Source organism: Triturus cristatus, chromosome 10 (genome assembly GCF_964204655.1).
Source record: "Triturus cristatus chromosome 10, aTriCri1.1, whole genome shotgun sequence".
Classification (NCBI taxonomy): Eukaryota; Metazoa; Chordata; class Amphibia; order Caudata; family Salamandridae; genus Triturus; species Triturus cristatus.
Genome location: NC_140593.1, coordinates 1,201,788,298 through 1,201,807,450, shown reverse-complemented (window position 1 = coordinate 1,201,807,450; position 19,153 = coordinate 1,201,788,298). Strand labels below are relative to the sequence as shown.

The 19,153-nt window shown below is 45.0% G+C and overlaps 1 protein-coding gene across 3 annotated transcripts in view; it reads right to left on the bottom strand.

Moving 5' to 3' along the window:
* PORCN (porcupine O-acyltransferase) overlaps positions 1–17,738 on the bottom strand; it is a 78,514-nt gene extending 60,776 nt beyond the window's left edge. Inside the window, exons 1-2 of one of the 3 annotated variants that reach the window (XM_085629662.1) lie at positions 17,568–17,738; positions 41–287 (exon numbers count right to left, since the gene is read on the bottom strand). In XM_085629662.1, coding sequence (XP_085485788.1) covers positions 41–176 — 136 coding nt within the window. In that variant the 5' untranslated portion in view covers positions 177–287; positions 17,568–17,738. Of the gene's footprint in view, positions 1–40; positions 288–17,233 lie in introns of all 3 variants that reach the window. The other 2 variants (XM_085629661.1, XM_085629663.1) reach the window with 2 other exon arrangements.
* Positions 17,739–19,153: the final 1,415 nt, after the last annotated feature.

Genomic DNA, 19,153 nt, shown 5'->3' with positions numbered 1-19,153 from the left:
GCCACTCATTCCATTTCATGCCAGCTCTTCTCAGACTTACCCAGCCGCCAGAGGACTCTGCAACCCAGGCAGATAAGGAGCAGCAGCCAGACCTGCTCCAAACCCTGTTGGGCTGTCGGTATGATGCAGCCATGGAGAAGTTGCTCGTAGAAGTCCCTTCTGCTTACGGGTGCCATGACACCTCAAGATCCTGCACAAATCAGATCGCAGCTGGAATGGAGGGAGCCACTCTGCAGCACTGAACCTTCTTCCTTCAAATGACCATGGGTAGACGTCTGATAGAAGCCCTGAGGGTGGAAGAGGATACACAGGGTCAATCTTTTCAACTCAGTTAAGGGTATAACAAACCTTGCTGTTGCGTTTCGATGTAGATGCCCGTACATAGGTTCCCCTGAATCATTTCCTTATATAGGCACAATTCGCATTGCCCTTATTTAGGCATAGAATCCCAGTCCTTATTTAGGCATTAGCCATGCAAACCAAATACAGGCATGGTAACCTTCAGCCGTCCATCCCACGTCACAACGAGTTCTTAGAAACCAGACCCTTAAGTCGTCAGTACTTTCCCCAACTAGGATTATTGATTTCTCCAAGAACTCATCTATTATGCATGAACTACTATTCCTTAGAGGTTCATCAATGACTTCTTCCTCTGCCCGAATTTACGTCAATGCTAGCATTCCTAAACACCTTCCAGGTATAAATATACCTTCCCTTACCTTGGCAAACCACTGTACAGCTCGGCAAGACTTGACTGCACGGTTCGCCACGGCAAGTTCGGAAGAGACCATATCCCGGCCTGACGCACTGACCAGACACTGTCATCCCTGCTCGCAGAGAATCCAGCTTCCAGTGCTCTGACTCCCTTCGCGGGGTGTTAAGAGTTTGAGACCCGCAAAGAGATTCCCACCTCTCTCATTCTAAGAGGGACTCTTGGCATACAAACTTAGTATATACCATACTATAGAAAGCAACACCTACTTCTACCTCGCACTACACTTAGGTTAGGTACACTGGGGTAGAACTATTTAGAAGCATCAGACGAGTATACACTCTTTAGCCTGTGTTAATTTATGTATGTATATATGAATATGTGTCATAGCTAAAAGACAATGCTATTGCAGTATTATTTCTTCTTACTGCTTACGCTGTGCGTATTATATCTTACTTACTGTCTAATGATTGTAACAGCTCATATCTCTTACACGAGAAACAAGACTGTTCAATAAATCCTTTTATTGAAACGCCCGTCTATCTATTTCTGTGTAACTCTGGAGAAACTAAGCATGCACGATTGACTGAGTGAAACTTATCTATTGTTTCCACGATTCTGAGACGCGTTCCGATTCGAAGGGAAACAAAGTTGTCATGTTTATGTGGTTGTCAGAAACTAATCTCTTCTTGATTATTTGAGAAGTTTCTAGTAGCATCTGAGTTAGCTGGCACACAAAGTAATTAAGTTTAATGTACTCTATAGGAGCATACTGATCTTAGCCCTATGCAAAAACTATAGTGTATATTATTCCAATGCGCAGAGCCTATAAGGGAAATAGGAACTACACTACATAGCGCCCAACGGTTTGGTAAGGCACTAATTTAACGCTAGATACTGAAGTAACTCAGTTGTGCTTTTCTCAGAGACCCCTACTCATAATTCTCCTTAAGACGTCTGGAGTGGGTAGGGATAATATCCACCATAGCTGAGTAGGACGAGAATCCTATGTATTAACTGTTTGGTTTGTTCAACGTTGAAGGATACAGTGTTCCAAAATATTGTGCACCTTATATTTGTTTCCTTGAAACTTGTTCTACATTTTTCAGAAACAATGTCCCTTAACGGGGATACTAACACCGAGAACGTTGTAGCTGCGGCTAACCCAGTCGTAACAGCTTTTAATTTTACAGGTTTAAACGAAACCGATGAGGGTGTTATAAACATCCATCCAAATTTAAGGAGAGCCATCACTCTGAAACTTATAAAACATGGCCTAACACCAAGAGGTGGTAGAGCAGTTTTCGTGATAGAGGCACATGAATCTTTTCAGACAGAGGTATTCTATCCATGGATTACATTCCCAGAATCAAATCCAGTAACATGTGTTTCACTTCTTCAAAGAAGATGAACCACCTGAGGAATACATTCCCTTCGAGGATGTTGAAATTCCACTCACATACCAGGAGCATCAGCTCTTGTTTAAAGGCGCCCTAAAACATAATCACATTACCAGGCTCGGTCCACTAGGTAGACCAGGTGCAACATGGCCGATTTTAGCCGGCTACATACCTCATCCTGACATTGAAGCAATGTCAGATGAGGAATTACTTAATCTAATACAAGAATTACACAGTTAAACCACAACTGTCTGAAGGTACTGAAAATAACTTAATTAAACACAATCCTACATCTTCTAAAAAGAAGTGGGAAAATAGCAAACAACATTCAAAAGAGAAAGGTTCTCAATCCCGAAAGGAGATACAACCTCAGGAATAGGGATAATTTGAAAGAACCTGACAGGTATCAAGATACTGATACACGTTCCTCATATACCTTTCAGATATCTTCACAGACATCCGAAAGAAGAGGATGGTCAGATCACAAATAAGAACGCGTGAAGTCCAGGGACGATCCACACATTCAGAAAAACAAACCAAAACCTCAATTCACTAAGAACAAGCATTTGCAATGCAATAGGTCTCGCATTTGTTGCAGTTGGAGCTGCTGGCATTGTAAATGGCAGTGTTTTGTATCAATGTTTTTGTTTGCAGTGGAGTGATTTAAAAATTACACACTATACCATATTATGAGCTATTCTAGCAACTGTACAGTAAAGCTATGGCTATTTTAACGTAAAGGAGTGTGAATGGATGAATAAAAATACAAAAAACAGGATCTAAAAATTTACGATGGAATAAAAATAAAAAATAAAAATAAAAAAACTATTCGGTAGTACGGGGTGTCCGCGACGCTTGTGCAAATGTTGTTCAGCTGGTGAAGTGGTCAGCTCTGTTTGCAGATGCAAAGTGGTGAAAGGTGAAGTATTCAGCTGTGTTTGCAGGCACAAAGGGATGAATGGTGAAGTGGTCACTCTCTTCAGCGGTGAACATGCTCTTTACTGTTGCTCATGGGCATCAAGAGACTCTGCCAGGTCTAAGGCATTCCAGAGACCTTATAGGATGGCTGGGGTTTGTAAATGAACCTACATTAAACACCACTAAGAGATGAAGCGATTTCTGCAACCTCACATGATTTTTCTCCAAAATGTGTTTCAGTTTTACTTTTTGGATTCCTGGGATGCTCTGGCATAAGATTCCCGGTTCCACCATGATTCATTTGGTACAGTACATAAACACAATAACCAAAAATACTCTCAAACTGCAGTTTAACGGAGACGTGGTTTTCTGTGTAACAGACAAACGCCTGACCATGGTCCCAGCAGGGGCATGTGCCACCTAATCTAGAGACACTTCTCTCACAGGAGTTGTGCCAACTCACCTGCAGCCAAAGCTATGGGTCACGGGAAAATGGGATGGAGTGTAAGGGGGGTACAGGGAGAGAGAGAAAGGGGGCACAGGGAGAGAGAAATGGGGGCATGGAGAGAAATGGCGGACCGAGAGAGAACGGGGGAAGAGAGGCTGGAAGGGTGAAAATGAAAGGGAGAGAGGGCACTAGTGAGGGGGGTACCAGAAGGGGAAGGAGGTGGACAGGTGATATACATTTTAAAAAGCAGGTCTTTGGCAGTAGGTGATGACTACTGGCAAGGACCAACACCCGGAAAGGAGGTTTGACATCCGAGCCCCCACTATTATAATGTGAAAATATCATGCAACTACAATATCACAAAAAGGTGCTCGTTTTCCAAAGACACATGACCCGCCTGATGTACACACTACAAGATTCTTAGAAGTCCCAAGAACCTAAAGACAAATTCATCTGGCACATTGGAAAAAATTATACTTTTCAAATAGCTCTCCGTATTAAATTTGCTCCATTTCTACGCTCGGTTAACAGATATAACTACTACCCAATCAATGGTATTCAATTGATCCACCTCGGAAGAATGAAGGCTGAGGCAGACTTGCCGGGAGTGTAACCTCTGCCCCTTACACGTGTACGTCTCACTGAGCCCTTCTGCCGGTATTGTGTTGGACAGCTGGTTACAATTCGATCAGTTGAGCCCCTTATGTGTAGCCTTTAAACAGAAACACAGCAAAGCCCGCTTTTGTATTCACCAGATAACTAGGAAAACCAGCTATTCACGAGGCGCGAGCAGCAACCGGAGTCACAGAGGTAGAGAGACCAGCCTTGGCTCCGCCGGTTATGAATAACTTAATATCCACGTACCTACCAAACATGAATGTGTCCTTCTATAATAGATGTGGTATACATGTAAAGTGCTCCAATACCTACGGATTGATTTTGCGCTAAATAAAAAAAAATTAAAAATAAATACAAACACTGAACAGATCTATTCCAGGTCAGGCAGCGGAGTCATAGTTCGCCCGACCCTTGTGAAGACAGAGCAGCCGTCCCTGAAAATCAGCAGGGCAAGGGCGAGGATGTGGTCCGTCGGCTAAACTGCCGACTTTGGTGCTGGAAACCAGAGTTTGAGCCCCGAGGTCGCATCAACATCCTGTGATTCTGGGCAAATCACTTAATCTCCCCGTGCCTGAATGTGTAATGTAAATACGGTGCTCGTGTACAGCGCTCCAATAAACTTCGGGTCGAGTTTGTGCTATATATATATATATATATACACACAAAAATCAACAAGTGCAAAGGCAAGTAACAGTACAAGGACATGTCGCCAGCTAGTCACATGCACTCATAACCACACCTACAGGCGACGCAACAGCACAGTGAACCCATCCGCCCAACACCGGACATTTTGCAACTTGCTTTTATATGGTGTACGCATAATTATACATTTGCCACACTTGCCTCATACCATCATCTCCTGCATATTTTTCCTTTTCTTGCATAGTTTAGCCAACCCTGCCAGTTATACTATAATAAAGTAAACAAACTAAACAGTTCACAGAACTTACCCCAGTAAAACAAGCGTCTTCAAATAGGTCGTGTCTCCAATGAATGTCGCTGATTCGCCTTCTTTGAAAATGTTCAGTGCTGCACGTTTAAATAGAGCACTGGATGCACGAAACATATCACTAATAGCACTAAGTAAACAAAGTAATTGCTAAAAATGTCCTAAAACATGCCGCCCTAATTATCGCTTGCCATGCAGCTTTTATGACTAATGAAGGCGTGGCGGTGGCGCAAGTAATACGCCTGCTCCCGATCACAACACAGAAAGTGAGAATTATCACAGCATGAGACCCCACAGTAATCATTAGCACAGCATGTCGACAGGCGCCCCAGGCTGCTGGAGCACTCAACTATAATTAATGCGCAGCACGTCTTCCGGAGACGAGCACAACTGGAATTAACGCGCACAAGCTGTTCCACTGTGAAGCGCGTTCACAAGACCAGAATCGGCTCGTGCCCAGACCGGAATCGGCTCGTGCCCAGGTCTGTCTCCCTTGGGGAGTAAACACGGCAACAATAGTCTCGTTGGCGGCAGCGCTTCGCGCTGCAACGCCAGCGAGGCCTAAAAAGGTAGCAGGTCTGAAGATCAGTCATGCCGAGAATTCTGAGGACACAACTCAAAAACGGAGAATGGGCTCAGACAATGCTGGACAGTGCAGCAGAAGTAACAATAGCTCGCCAGAATCTGAAGGAACTTCTGGAGATAGTGGACTTGAATGAGTACATCACAGTTGGGACTGTAAACACCAGGGTTAGTTCTCCACAAAAGTTATATGAAATAACACTCCGGATGGAGGGAGACATACCAAGAAAAGTGAAAGCACTCTTTCGGGAAAAACTTTCAAAGGGGTTTGGACATACTTCTAGCAGAAAAAGACTGGCCACCGAAATTTGTCAGGGAGTGCCCACATGGCGAAGACATCATTATGCCAGCCTTTTCCAACCATGTTCCTATAAGTTTAAAACATACTTATGCCAGGAAATGGGCAGTAGCCCAGGCCCCAGCATTATAAAACAAGCATTTACAATGCAACGGTCTCCGCATTGTTAAAGTTGGAGCTATTGGCATCGCTCATGACATTTTTGTTTATGTTTTTAAAACATTTAAAGAAACGGCATTGTTATTTTCAATGTCAATAGCTTAATCACTCTCAAATGCGAGACCTATTGCATTTGCACCCACACACAGAGCCACACACACAAATAGAGCCACACACACAAATAAAGCCACCCACACACACACAGAGCCACCCACAGAGTGCCACTCACATAGAGCAACACACACACAAATAGAGCCACCCACAGGGCCACCTACACACACACACACACACACACACACACACACACACGCAGCCGGACACAGGAGCACCGAGGATGCCGAGAGCAGGGGGAGAGGACGCCATGAACACCACCGCCTTTCTCCGTTGGCTTTAATCCCTTTAAAGTAGTAAAAGCAGAAAACTGTGTATAATATGTTGACTGTATATTCTCATTCCAGTAGGCTTTCTCAGTGGGTTCATTCACCTGATGCGAAGATCCGCCCTGCAGGAGCACGTTATAGTCCCAGTGAAATAGCACAGGTGGCTGATGTACATGCAAGCGGGACGTGGGTGTAACCTCTAGACCATATGTCTGAATTAGGGAAAGTTTAGTGTGTGCCTTTTCACAAATCCGCTGAGCGGCTCATCTCCAGTCCGGCATACGGTCGGTCAGGTGATGTTCCTTATTCTGCCACAGTCCGACCAGCCAATAATATGCCAGAAGTTTAACCACAGGCCAAGCCCGCCACTGCAGCCTCTGTGCATCCGCTGTTGATAAAGAACATTGCAGTTATGCAAAAGCAAGGCCTGTTGAGCGCAGTGCTACGAAACCGCAAGACTGCCGCATCGTGCGCTACGTTTTAATGGAACTGTAAAAAAAAAAAAACGTAAACTTTCTTTAGTCTCCATTAAGCCCAAACTCAATTTAAGCATTTTGGTGAAAGGGATTTCTCTGGGGTGTCCAAAGTAGGTCTAAGAGGACCATACCCAGGACATATTTTCAGAGAATCCACATAGCATATTTTACGTATGATTCTATAAAAGAGAATTCAGTTATATGGCAGTAGCTGGCATGGGGCCTGCCGCTAAGACCTACATTGGACACCCTTGGTCCACTCTCTAGCCATTTGCCTAGCTCACCTCTCGACCTTCACACGAGCAGACTGCTGAAGACCAACCACGAAACGAAGGTCCTGGTATGTAATCACCTCTCAAGACACTCCAGTAAGGGAACTCTCAAATAACGCACTCTGAACTTTTTACTCCGTTTGTAGGCTTGGCTAATGGAGATGCTGACATGTTGTGCGGGGCGTACTTTCGATGTCGGGAGATATTAAGTAAGGTGTTTGGACCACTCATCTCTTCGATTGGCAGTTAAAACACTGCTGTAACTGTGGAGCAGGTCCCGCTCACATCTCTGGGTCCCGGTGCCACCGACCTGTTGCACAATGAATAACCAAGCCCTTGATGTGGAGGTATTCCCCCATAAAAAATAAACGAAGCAAAGGTTTAGGATTTTACTGCATGCGCCTTTATGCAAAGTTGGTAAAAGCAGCTCAGTGGGTAAATGCGCTCACTGCAGAGATATGTTTAGTCTGAAGGTTGGAATAAAAGACAGCCGGGTAGAAGAGGCACTGGCAAATCCCGGCACGCCCCACGACTCCTGTGTGCTCCGGGGCTCGCGGCTGATGTACGAGGCGCCTACTTAGGCATGGGAGGTGTGTGGAAGGGGGGGGTGTGAATGGGGGTAGAGAAGGAAACAAGTGCTGGAACTGACTAGCAAGCGGGGAGGGGAGGCAGTGAAAGGACAGAGAGCAACTGAAAGCAAAGAGAGGGAGGGCTGGCATGTGCAGGAAGGAAAGGCTCTGAGAGCTCGGATTTCTATTTTATTCTTTGCAGTCTTAGATAGCGCGGATTTGATCCCAGGGCATTAGAGCGCTTTCGATGACCTCCAGATTACATTACACAAAGTCACATTATTATTTTTTAAGACACCTGGAGATTAAGTGATTTGCCCAGAATCACAGGATGTCGAGGCCAAACGGGGACTCTGGACTGGTTTCCCAGTGCCGAAGCCAGGCAGCAGCTCGGCCCCAAGGCAACATCGGGCATAGAAGAGCGAAGTGCACGCGCTGCACTTTATGGAGGGGGTGGAGAGCAAAGGAAGGAATAAAAGACAGCCGGGTAGAAGAGGCACTGGCAAATACCTGCGTGCACCGCCTGAGAGGACAGGGGGAGGAGACCAGAGCAGCAGCCGGACACGGGAGCACCGAGGGAGCCGAGAGCAGGGGGAGAGGACGCCATGAACACCACCGCCTTTCTCCGAGGTCAAGCAGAAATGTCTCGGAGAAACGCAGCGACGTTTTCGGATTGGGGGGCGTGTTTTTCTTTCTCTCCTCTTGCCATTGGCTGGAATGTTTACATTCCAGAGGAGAGAAAGAAAGTAAAAAACACGCCCCCGAATCCGAAAAAGACGGGGCTTGTTTGGTTGTCCTACTCCACCGAGGAGTAGCTCTAAAACATTTGCAATGAAGTTTCCATATTTTTCAGGGTACAATACATCCAATCCAGAAACGTTTTACTTTAAAAATGTGAACAAAATCGGAGTGAAAAATATGTTAACCTATACGAAAGATTTATTCTGCAGCCTTTATTGCCCAACTGTCTAGACAGGGTTTCGACTTTTGGAAAGACACAATAGACACAAAATCTGCCTGGGGTACAAAAGATTGGCAAGTGCAGGGGATAGAAGCTTTGTTTAGAGCCTGCATCATCCCACAGCAGATAATGTTTTTGAACGACACAGTCCAACAAACGTCTTGCCTTGGGTTAGCCAAGATCAAAGACATGAACACACCGTCCATACCTACACCTGCAAGTAATAGCATTACACAGGGGGTGGTCAACGTACATACTATTTTACAAAACAACAGATCAGATTTCAAATGAAAAAAATGATTGCGCTGTCCCACAGACACAAACATCTGTCAAGAAAGATTCCTGAACAAGATACAAAGTCTAACAATCAATAGGCCAGACCCACGCTATGTTCAAAGACAGCATCCAGGGGTAGTAACAACATACAGCGTAGGAAAATTATGCCTTGATTGGCTACAGACATCCACACTAGAGGGTGTGAAACAACACTTCTCTTTACTTAAAGAAGACACAAACCTTAGGGAATTCTTGCTAGGTCCAAGAAAACTGCGTCAAAAACGTTTCATACATTGTGGAACAAGATTTGGTCCTGCTGCGTCAAGGCCAGTCTCAATTGCGTTCTATTCTGTTATTAGGCTGGATGCTACAAAACTTGCGTGCAGGCGATGTGCCTTGGCGTTTCAACAACACGTCTTCTCTGTTTTCAGATTACAATATCACTGATAAACAGAGCGAACTGGCACAAAGGGGAGCAAAGTATACAGTGCTGAGCAATGAAAAACTGGAAAAATTGCTATTTACGGTAGCAGAAAAAACAGCTATAGAATGGATCATACATGGGAAAATAACTGCCTGTTACAACTTTTCATTTTCAGTATTGCCTTAAAAATATACCAGTAGGCAAATATGAAAGGTTGGGTAAAGAATACACCAGGACATCCTGGGATTTACCTTACACACACAGATGTTGGAGTGGGGGGCGTGAAGTGTTTCTTAGCGGTACACACTGTGAAAATTCACTGAGCGGTTCACTCAAATGTCGGGATATTAGTTTACAAGGGGCCTGTAGCGGTTCCACGGCAAATTTATCCTGCCACCTGCAAGGTTCACTGGCCGCTGTGATTAATCCAATGTTTGGACAACTTTCAAATGGGAGTTACTTCATGTTGAATGATCAGAGCTGCTGTGGCATGTTGCCAGGTATCCCATATCTAGTAAAGGTTACTTCCAGGGTCACTTGCTATATGCAAGTCTTGTTCCCCCAAATAGACACAGTCAGGACGTCGCTTTATGGCCTTCACTGAACATCTCTTCTATACAAATTAATACTTTGAGCAGAATAAAAGCCCTTCTTTTACAACAAACCGTGCCTTTGACTTCGGCCAAAGAAACCTATGATCTACAAGTTGCAAGGACTTCGGCTGAGATACAGGCTCTGTTAAGGACAAATTGCCCTACACATTTCGCAGCAATGTTGGGACGTATCTTAAACATGTCTGATACGAGCGGCATTGTGCATGCATTTAAGACCATATGTTCAGGACTGTTAACACCTTTTCAGGCAGTCCTCGGAATCATTCCAAACTTCATGCACTCGGTGTTTGGTGGTCTGCCGCTAATTCTAGCAATCGTCGCAGGAATCCTATTTTTATTCCTACTGCTGCGCTATGGCAAGCCAATCCACCAGCGTCACTCCTAGCACCTTGGAGAATGCTCTCCTGGAAAGGAAGTGTCGTGAGCGCATAGTACAACTACTGGGTTTACCTAGTCTACGAGAACTAAATACCACATGGTTTCTGCCATTCAGACCAATCTAGCAAGATTGCACTTTACCTGTTCTACGCTGCCTGCTTTGCGGTGAAGAATGCGTGCTAGACATCTGTCTAACACTCCCATCAGTCATGCCAGCGGATATCAATGCTCTGCTGGATCCGATAACAGCCCATGCTCTGTGTTGTCCCCAGAGGCTACAGATCCTGATGACGGCATTCATTGAGATCTCACAGACGCAACATGCTACTGCTGAGGTACGAGATGGTACAACAGGCACACAGGTAACTTCGGCAGCGAATACTGCTACTGACGGTGCATCACATCTATGTGCAGTTAGTCTTCTAAACGAGGTAATCGAGCTATCATCGACAACGGTAGACGACTTTTTGTCTACAGGTTTAGAGGATTTCATGTTTTCTCCAGCATCTTCAAATAACTTGATTTTCGCTCACAGTGTACCATAAAATCTATGAATTCGGCCTTCATTGTGTTTTTTTCCTCTCAAAACAAAAGACTAAATTTGGCTATGATCACTTTTGTGAATATTGACTTTTTTCTTTTCTGGCTGAAAACTCTGCTTACAGTAGAACTATTCATAGAGAACAGACTTCTTTGAAACACTTCCAGGGACACATGGTCACCTTTCTTCGCATTTATGTACCATGATATGAAATGGCTTTGAACTTTTTCCTTCTGTAATTACGAACCATTTCATCATATGTATATATGTATGTTTATTCATTAAGCATCCACTGTACACATATGTTTAGGATGAAACATTGCTTTTGATATGTACAGCACTTTTTGCATTCCATGTTTAGCTGAAAGTTTTAATATGAACTCATTTTAAATATGCTTTTACAAATGTTTTTCGTGCTCAATTTTATATGTTTAGCATTTAGCAGTATTGATCATTCGTCAATGGAGTGGGTGTTGTGTTTCGATTTAGATGCCCGTACATAGGTTCCCCTTAATCATGTCCTTATATAGGCACAATTCGCATTGCCCTTCTTTAGGCATAGAATCCCAGTCCTTATTTAGGCATTAGCCATGCAAACCAAATACAGGCATGGTAACCTTCATCCAACCATCCCACGTCACAACGAGTTCTTAGAAACCAGACCCTTAAGCCGACGGAACTTTCCCTAGCTAGGATTATTGATTTCTCCAAGAAGTCATCTATTATGCATGAACTACTATTCCTTAGAGGTTCATCCAGGACGTCTTCCTCTGCCCGACTTTACGTCAATGCTAGCATTCCTAAACACCTTCCAGGTATAAATATACCATCCCTTACCTTGGCAAACCACGGCACAGCTCGGCAAGACTTGAGTGCACGGTTCGCCGCGGCAAGTTCGGAAGAGACCATATCCCGGCCTGACGCACTGACCAGACGCTGTCATCCCTGCGTTGTATTATATATTGCTTACTATCTAATGATTGTAACAGCTCATATCTCTTACACGAGAAACAAGACTGTTCAATACATCCTTTTATTGAAACGCCCGTCTATCTATTTTTGTGTAACTCTGGAGAAACTAAGCATGCACGATTGACTGAGTGAAACTGTTATCTATCGTTTCCGAGACGCGTTCCGATTTTACGGGAAACAAAGTGGTCACGTTTATGCGGTTGTCAGAAACTAATCCCTTCTTGTTTATTCGAGAAGTTTTTAGTGATCTCTAAGTTAGCTGGCACACAAGTAATTAAGTTTAATGTACCCGATAGGAGCATACTGACCTCGGTCCTATGCCAAAACTATAATGTATATTATTCCAATGTGCAGAGCCTATAAGGGAAATAGGAACTACACTACTAGTTAAGGGTATAACAAACCTTGCCACCCACCTTCTGAACTTCAAATGGAGGCACTGCTAAGAGAACAGATCTTGCCAATTCTAACCAACTCTGGGTCATGCTTAGTCTGTAGCACAAAGATCTCTAACCTGCCATCACATCCCACACAGACCTCAGTAGGACACAGTGTTAAAATAACAGAGCAGCTGAGGCCCATCGCTTCTGAGAAATCCTCAGTTCAACTTGCACCTCCCATCTTCAGCCCAAGGTAAATTCCACCTTCCAAAAACGAACTCTAACCTATTATTTTTCCAGACTTCGCAAAACACACACACACCGATTAACTTTGAGCCCAGGGATAGCTATGGGCAAGTCTCTGTATTCAATTCCTAAGGTCTCGGTCACAAATGTACTTGCAGGCCAATTTGCCTTATTGCGTGGACAGCAGCATGGCATACAAGGAGTGTTTTGTGCACAATTTAAACACTCCTGAACTACACACAGAGGGTTCAAATTATGTTCTTTAACCACGAACCTCATATTCCTTGTTCCAATTCGGCATTCACAAAACGAATACAAAACAATGCTTTAAAAAGCTACATGGAGGTGACACGGGGATGTTCTAGTCCTGAAGAAATTGGAATCCAGTTCTATTTCGCTATTTCACTAATCAGTGCAATGTGATGAGCTCATGTCTGCTTATTCAGAAGAACTGCAACCAAGCAGGAGGTGAAGCATAGATTCAGTCTGGGAGCAGATCACCTGAAAGCTCGAATGACTGAAATGGCCTTCGCTGGGGGAGAAGGCACCGCTGCCCATCCGTACTCGCAAACCACATGAAAAGCGCTTCCAACGCAGTTTCTTCTGGGACTCCGGCTTAGAATGGTTCCTCTGGCAAAACAGGATTCCAGGAGACCAGGCAGAGGAAGTGGCAAACAGATTTACTTAGTTGGTTGGAGTGATGCCTTGCCATTGTCCCTTTTAAGAGGAATCATCCACTTGAAGCTGACATTTGTCTGGGAATATACACCTTATCCTTTTCACACATTCTATGTTTTTTACAGCTGTACATTTTAGAGAAAAGTAAAACCGTTCCTCAGTTCAGCCCAAGACACGCTTGCCTATTTTAGAATGTGACATGGTCACTATCACAACCAATGGAAGGGCCAATCTTTACAAACAGAGAACAGCATATGCACCCGGTCTCCCAGAAACGACCAAGTGCCCTTCTGAAAACCCCATGCCCTATGAGATTACACTATTACCTCGGTGTACGGCACCTGACCCCTGCACGTGCACAATTTACCTCAGCTACCACCTCAAATATACCAAACTCTAATACATGCAAAATACCCTTCAGCTCCACTCAAATGCATCCCAACTTCTCATCCTCAGCCCCATTAAAATTCAACTCAATGCATCAACACACTTTGCCTTTAGTCACCCAACTCCTGAAAATGAAGGAAAACAATTACCTCAACATCTACCCGTACAAAACAAGCCCAATCCTGAACTAATGCTGCAATTCAACTCAATCTTACCTGCATGTTAAAATAACCCATTACACAAGTCAACTAACTCCATCACAAAAATGAACAAACCATGCAAGCCAACCTTAGCACATGCCGCAACTCAATCCAATAATTCAATTCACTACATTCCACAATGCAGCCCAATTTAGTACCCAATTAAATACAACCCACAATGCAACCGAGAGCATCTAGCATTGCTGCCCAAAGCATGCCACAATGATACCCATGCATGCGCCATTTAACACACAAATTTCACTATTAAACCTAGGATTGCCATCTCGCTCCATGTTGTCCACACAGCGTGTCCCGGGCTTTTCTGTTGAACATGGTCGTCTTCCAGTGTGTCAGTCAAATTACTTGAGTGTAAGAAAACCACGGCTACAAGTTCAAGCACAAATTAGGTTCTCACGTGAAAGCCCAGGAGTGTAAACATGGCACCCCAGCCAGATGGGTCCAGGTGCCAACCTTTATTTACCCCAAAACACTCATGAAATCAGCCCAGTCCCCTACCAGTCAACACACTGCCATAACTAAAACCAAACCCGGTGTTCCGCCCAACACTATATACTTCAACTCTCTGTGCTACTCAAAGCAAACCATAAGGCCACTCCATTCAACCAGATGCAACGCACAACAAAACCACACACCCAAGCATTTCAGCCAACACCCCCCCAGTTGACCATCAAGTATGGCTGGACTGAATCCTGTATGGCATTTAATTAACCCACTTCATCACACGAACAGCTCAACCCCAGATCAGCAGATTACTTTTATTATTCGACTCTAGTGTGCCCTTAGACAGGGTGGACCAACTGATCACGGTCTGCAGGCTTCCTGGTGTGGCAGAGGTTTTGAACACTCCGCCACTTAGTTCATGTCCCTTGAACTAGCTTACGTCAACCATGTAAATTCGGTGCCTTCTCGACAAAATCCCTCAATGACCACTTGGTACGGAAACATCTCGATCATTTGCCAACTAAGAAAACTATTACCGGCTCCTGGACATGTGCCTGTCCAATTTCTAGACATGAGCAGAGAGGAACTGTGTAAAAACAAACATGATCAAAAATGAAACACAACTCAATAATACACGAGCCACAATCGCCCATCAGTGAAGAGATGTTCATTCATTTGGGGATCTCCAGGACTCAGAGCACCGCGTGCTAAGGCCAAAAAACTTGAAACAACGGCGGACCACAGGTACTGCACGTCACTTCGAGTTTCAACAAATTAGGGTTCCATGCACTACTTTTCCAGTACCTGCCGTGGTTTGGTACCACTGTCCAGCAGACATAAATTAAAACCACAAATGGAAAGGTGCCCCCGGAAAGAAATTGTAGTCCGTGGAAATCTAAATGTATTGCAAAATATCTCAATTTTCAATCCATATACGTACAAAGGACATCCAGCCAACGCGTTTCGTTCAAAGCATCTTTTTTTTACTTCATCAGGGCTCGTGTTCTTAATTCAAAAAGCCTCTTCCTTTTTAAAGTTGAGTCCTCATGTATTAATTCAGTAGATGTTGAATTATATAGAGTTATGTCTCTCTTATACGAAGATCAAGTAATATTCAAGTATACTTTTACAGTGTCATCCGTTAATGAGGTATTGAGGGTGAATAACCCAAGAGTTGATACCTATCTTGGTCGCCTATTACGGGTCCAACAGGTAAAACCACATGCTTAGGCCTAGGAGTTGCTATGATGCACAAATAACTCTATGTTTCTTGCATATGTGTTTGGCTCGTCTCACCATTACCACCTTCTTCTCCGGCTTATCTTCCTCTTCAACTCTCCAATGCCTGAACCAACTTCACCTAGCATCCACAGTAACACCATCTTTACGCAAGGGGGTAGGCTTGACACAAGGTCCTTGGACCGCATGCTATGCATGATCATGCCCTTGGAACCAAGCGCTGCCCTACAGCAGGTGGTAAATACTCTGAATCCCAGGTGCCTCCTCTCCTCCACTCAGAAAGCACCTTGAGGCCATCTGGTTCACACATCTGTGCAAGGCAGGCTCTCCATTCATTCAAGCTGGCCCCACAGCTCCAACCAGCCCTATCCTTCTATTCATCCCTCTGTCAACATTACCAACTCTTTATTGAACCAAACATACAGGACAGATCACCACTTCACCCACAATGAGTCTAGCTGGAACCGGGTCGGATTGGGGCAGAAAATAGGCCCAGCCGGGCACCCACAACAACAGCAGCCCCCACTAGTGAACCAGAGAGCCAAAGAAGGGGCCCACGTTTGCAAATCGAGGCAGTTTTTAACTTCTTTTTTTTTTATACTCAAATTTTTTGATTTTAGAACATATAAGCAAATCAGCAAAAACACAGAGGACAATAGATCTGTTACATCTTGGAGGACAATGCATCCCACATTTCCACACCCCATGAAATACACATCGGCAAAATGGTTTAGCAAATCCCTCAGTATCTTCCGCAGTGCCCAGCCATTTACCCCACACCCTACAATATTTCTTAGGGCATCCTCGAGCCATGTACAGGGCTTTTTCTTGGGTCGCGCACCAATCCACTCCCTTGCGCCACTCCCCCAGGTCCGGCGGATCGGGACATTTCCATGCAGTTTTTAACTGGTTAAGACACTCTTTCTGCGGGGAACTGCATAGATTTGAGCTCGTTTGGAGTGATATCCGAGAACTCAGCAGTAAAAACCATCGCACACACTGCCCTGTCAGATCAGACCTTTGGGCAGTGCCTGGCTGCCCTATAGGCCACTCGACCCTGGCTGAACCCTCCCTTTCTGTATTTACAGTAACACCAAGAGCAGCATGTAAGGCTGGTGGGGACCCGGGGGGGGGGGGGGGGGGGTGAAATGGAATCCCCCCTACGTTGACAGCATTCGAGTATTTAGCATCGTAATTAGCGAGAGATTTAAAAAAAAAACCTCTCTGGGAAAGTTATTGCATGCACCCTTCAATGTCTGACTTGCGCCTAGAAGCCCAGGTAACCAGGGAGCTACAGATGTGCACCATGAACAGTTCTGGCCTCACGCGCCCCGTACTGGGAAGCATCTTCCCTGCCGGCTCTCTCCGTGCTACACCCACGGAAAAAACACCCCCAAAGAGCGCGCGAACCGCCCACGCACCCCACAATGTTCACATGCAGGGAGGCGTGAATGGAAGGATGCTCCAGGCAAGGAATGAACCCCTCAGCACCCCTGTAAATGGCACAAGGCTGGGGGGGCCTTTACCCGGTCTGCCCTCCCCGAGCTCACACTGAGAGCCATGTCTTCCCGGGTGGGGGTCCCTGCAGTAAGCACCCCCCACCAGGGGTCACCTAAAGAATGAATGACCCCCATACACTGCCGGCAGGGTGCCTGCCCCCCTCGCGGTGCAGCTCTGGAACCCTTGCACTGTACCTGTCCCCCTGGTTTTCTGGGGGTGCACCCCGGGCTGCAGCCGCCGGTCCGCTGGGGGTGGGGGGCCTCTCCTTCGCTCCTCTGCTCTCTATTGAAAGCCTGGGGGAGAGGAAGAGGCGGGAGGGGCTGCCTGCTCAGGGCTGTGAGTGGCAGATAGTTGCAGCCAATAGCGGCGCGAAGAGTGGATGGGCGGGGTTGAGTGTAGCCAATAGGAGGACAAGGCTGGGGAAGCTGTGATGCTGGACCTGGTATGGCAGGAATGGCCGGGGGCATCGGGGTTTCCTGGGCCAGGTCTGAACGGATTCAATGTTGCAGCTCGGGCGTCACCCCTCACCTCCCTGTAACCCGTAGGTGACCCCCGAGACCTGGGGGGACCCCGAGGACCTGGCGGCAACCACGACGTCCCCGCTGCATGTCTGGGACCACTCCAGATTAGGAGGGAATATTAGCCCGGGGCTCAGGCTCCTACAGCAGCCGGTCTTGTAGCAGAGGCAGTACTAAGAGGGAGAAAGTTACGCTGCAGGAAAACCGTTCCAGCTAAACTGGGAGTTTCCCGCCTGAGTGAGGAGTGTTGACACGCATGCATCCAAAGGAGCTTTCCTTAAACGGAGTTCCTCATAACTGTGCATTAGCATGTTTTTATTATAAGAAATGTTTATATATTTGTCTTGTTTCTTGTGTCTCTTTTCTTCTAAATAGTTTATTTAGCGCCGCTAGCCCCTTGAGTGACGGAGCGCTTTATAGTGAAAAGTATTCGGATAAGAGTTTACACAACATGTACAAGTGGAAGAAAACTGAACATAATAAACACTATTCAAGCAGTGAGAGGTGTGTGCAATTTTGTTATTTAAATGCAGTTTTATACAGCGCGAACTTTACCCAAAGGTGTCAGAGCGCTTTAGAAAAGAACCAGGTAAGTTACAAAAGGTACACAAGATAGACTGAACACACTAACAACTTACATATATACAATTACAGGTACACAAGGTGGGCTGATCACGCTAACAAGTTACATATATGCAGTTACAACGCTAACTAATTGCATATTTATAGTGGAAAAAATATAAAAGGTGTCAGTGTTAGGTTAAAACAGGAGTAAAATACATATTTACAAAGTTGACCTCATTGGAGTGCCAGGTACACAAGATAGACTAAACACGCTAACAAGTTACATATATACAGTTACAGGTACACAAGATGGGCTGATCACGTTAACAAGTTACATATTGACAAGTTGCAACGCTAACAAGTGCCATAAAAAAATAAAAGGTGTCAGCGTTTGGTTAAAACAGGAGTTACGTTACGGGTTTTGTAAAGCGCATAGCTTCCCCACCAAAGGGGTGTCCCAGCCGGTGGTCGAAGTGGGGGAAAAAAAGTAGGGGAACTGTGGGCGGAGAACCAGAGGGCGGGAATATCCCGAGGATGGGTTCAGTGGGCGGAGTTAGAGGTGTGGCCCGGATTGGCAAAACATCCCAATCTTTAGTATTTGTTTGGCATTTCACTGATCAGTTAAAGCTTATTATGTTCTGTAATTCAACCAATGGATCCACATGATTATTTAACAATTAATATGAGTTATTGACATTAAAATAAATTCACAAAGAGGGTTATGTTTCTAATCACAGAATGTCCCAAATATGCTTAAAAATGGAAGCACAAGCCATTTGTTTCCGAGCCATGGAGTTTCTGTCGTCAGCAATATACACAGAGCCAATCATTTTTACGCGTGTAAATCACTGTATAGGAAATGTTACATAAGACAAAGGACTACAAGATGTAGGAGTCACATGACAACCATATTAGTAGGTAGTATAGTTTAATAGTGATTGATCTGGAGAAACACAAACTCAGAATTTAAAACTTAATACCATGATTGGGGGTTCTCTTTAATAATCATTATTGATTTCTATCCAAATGAAC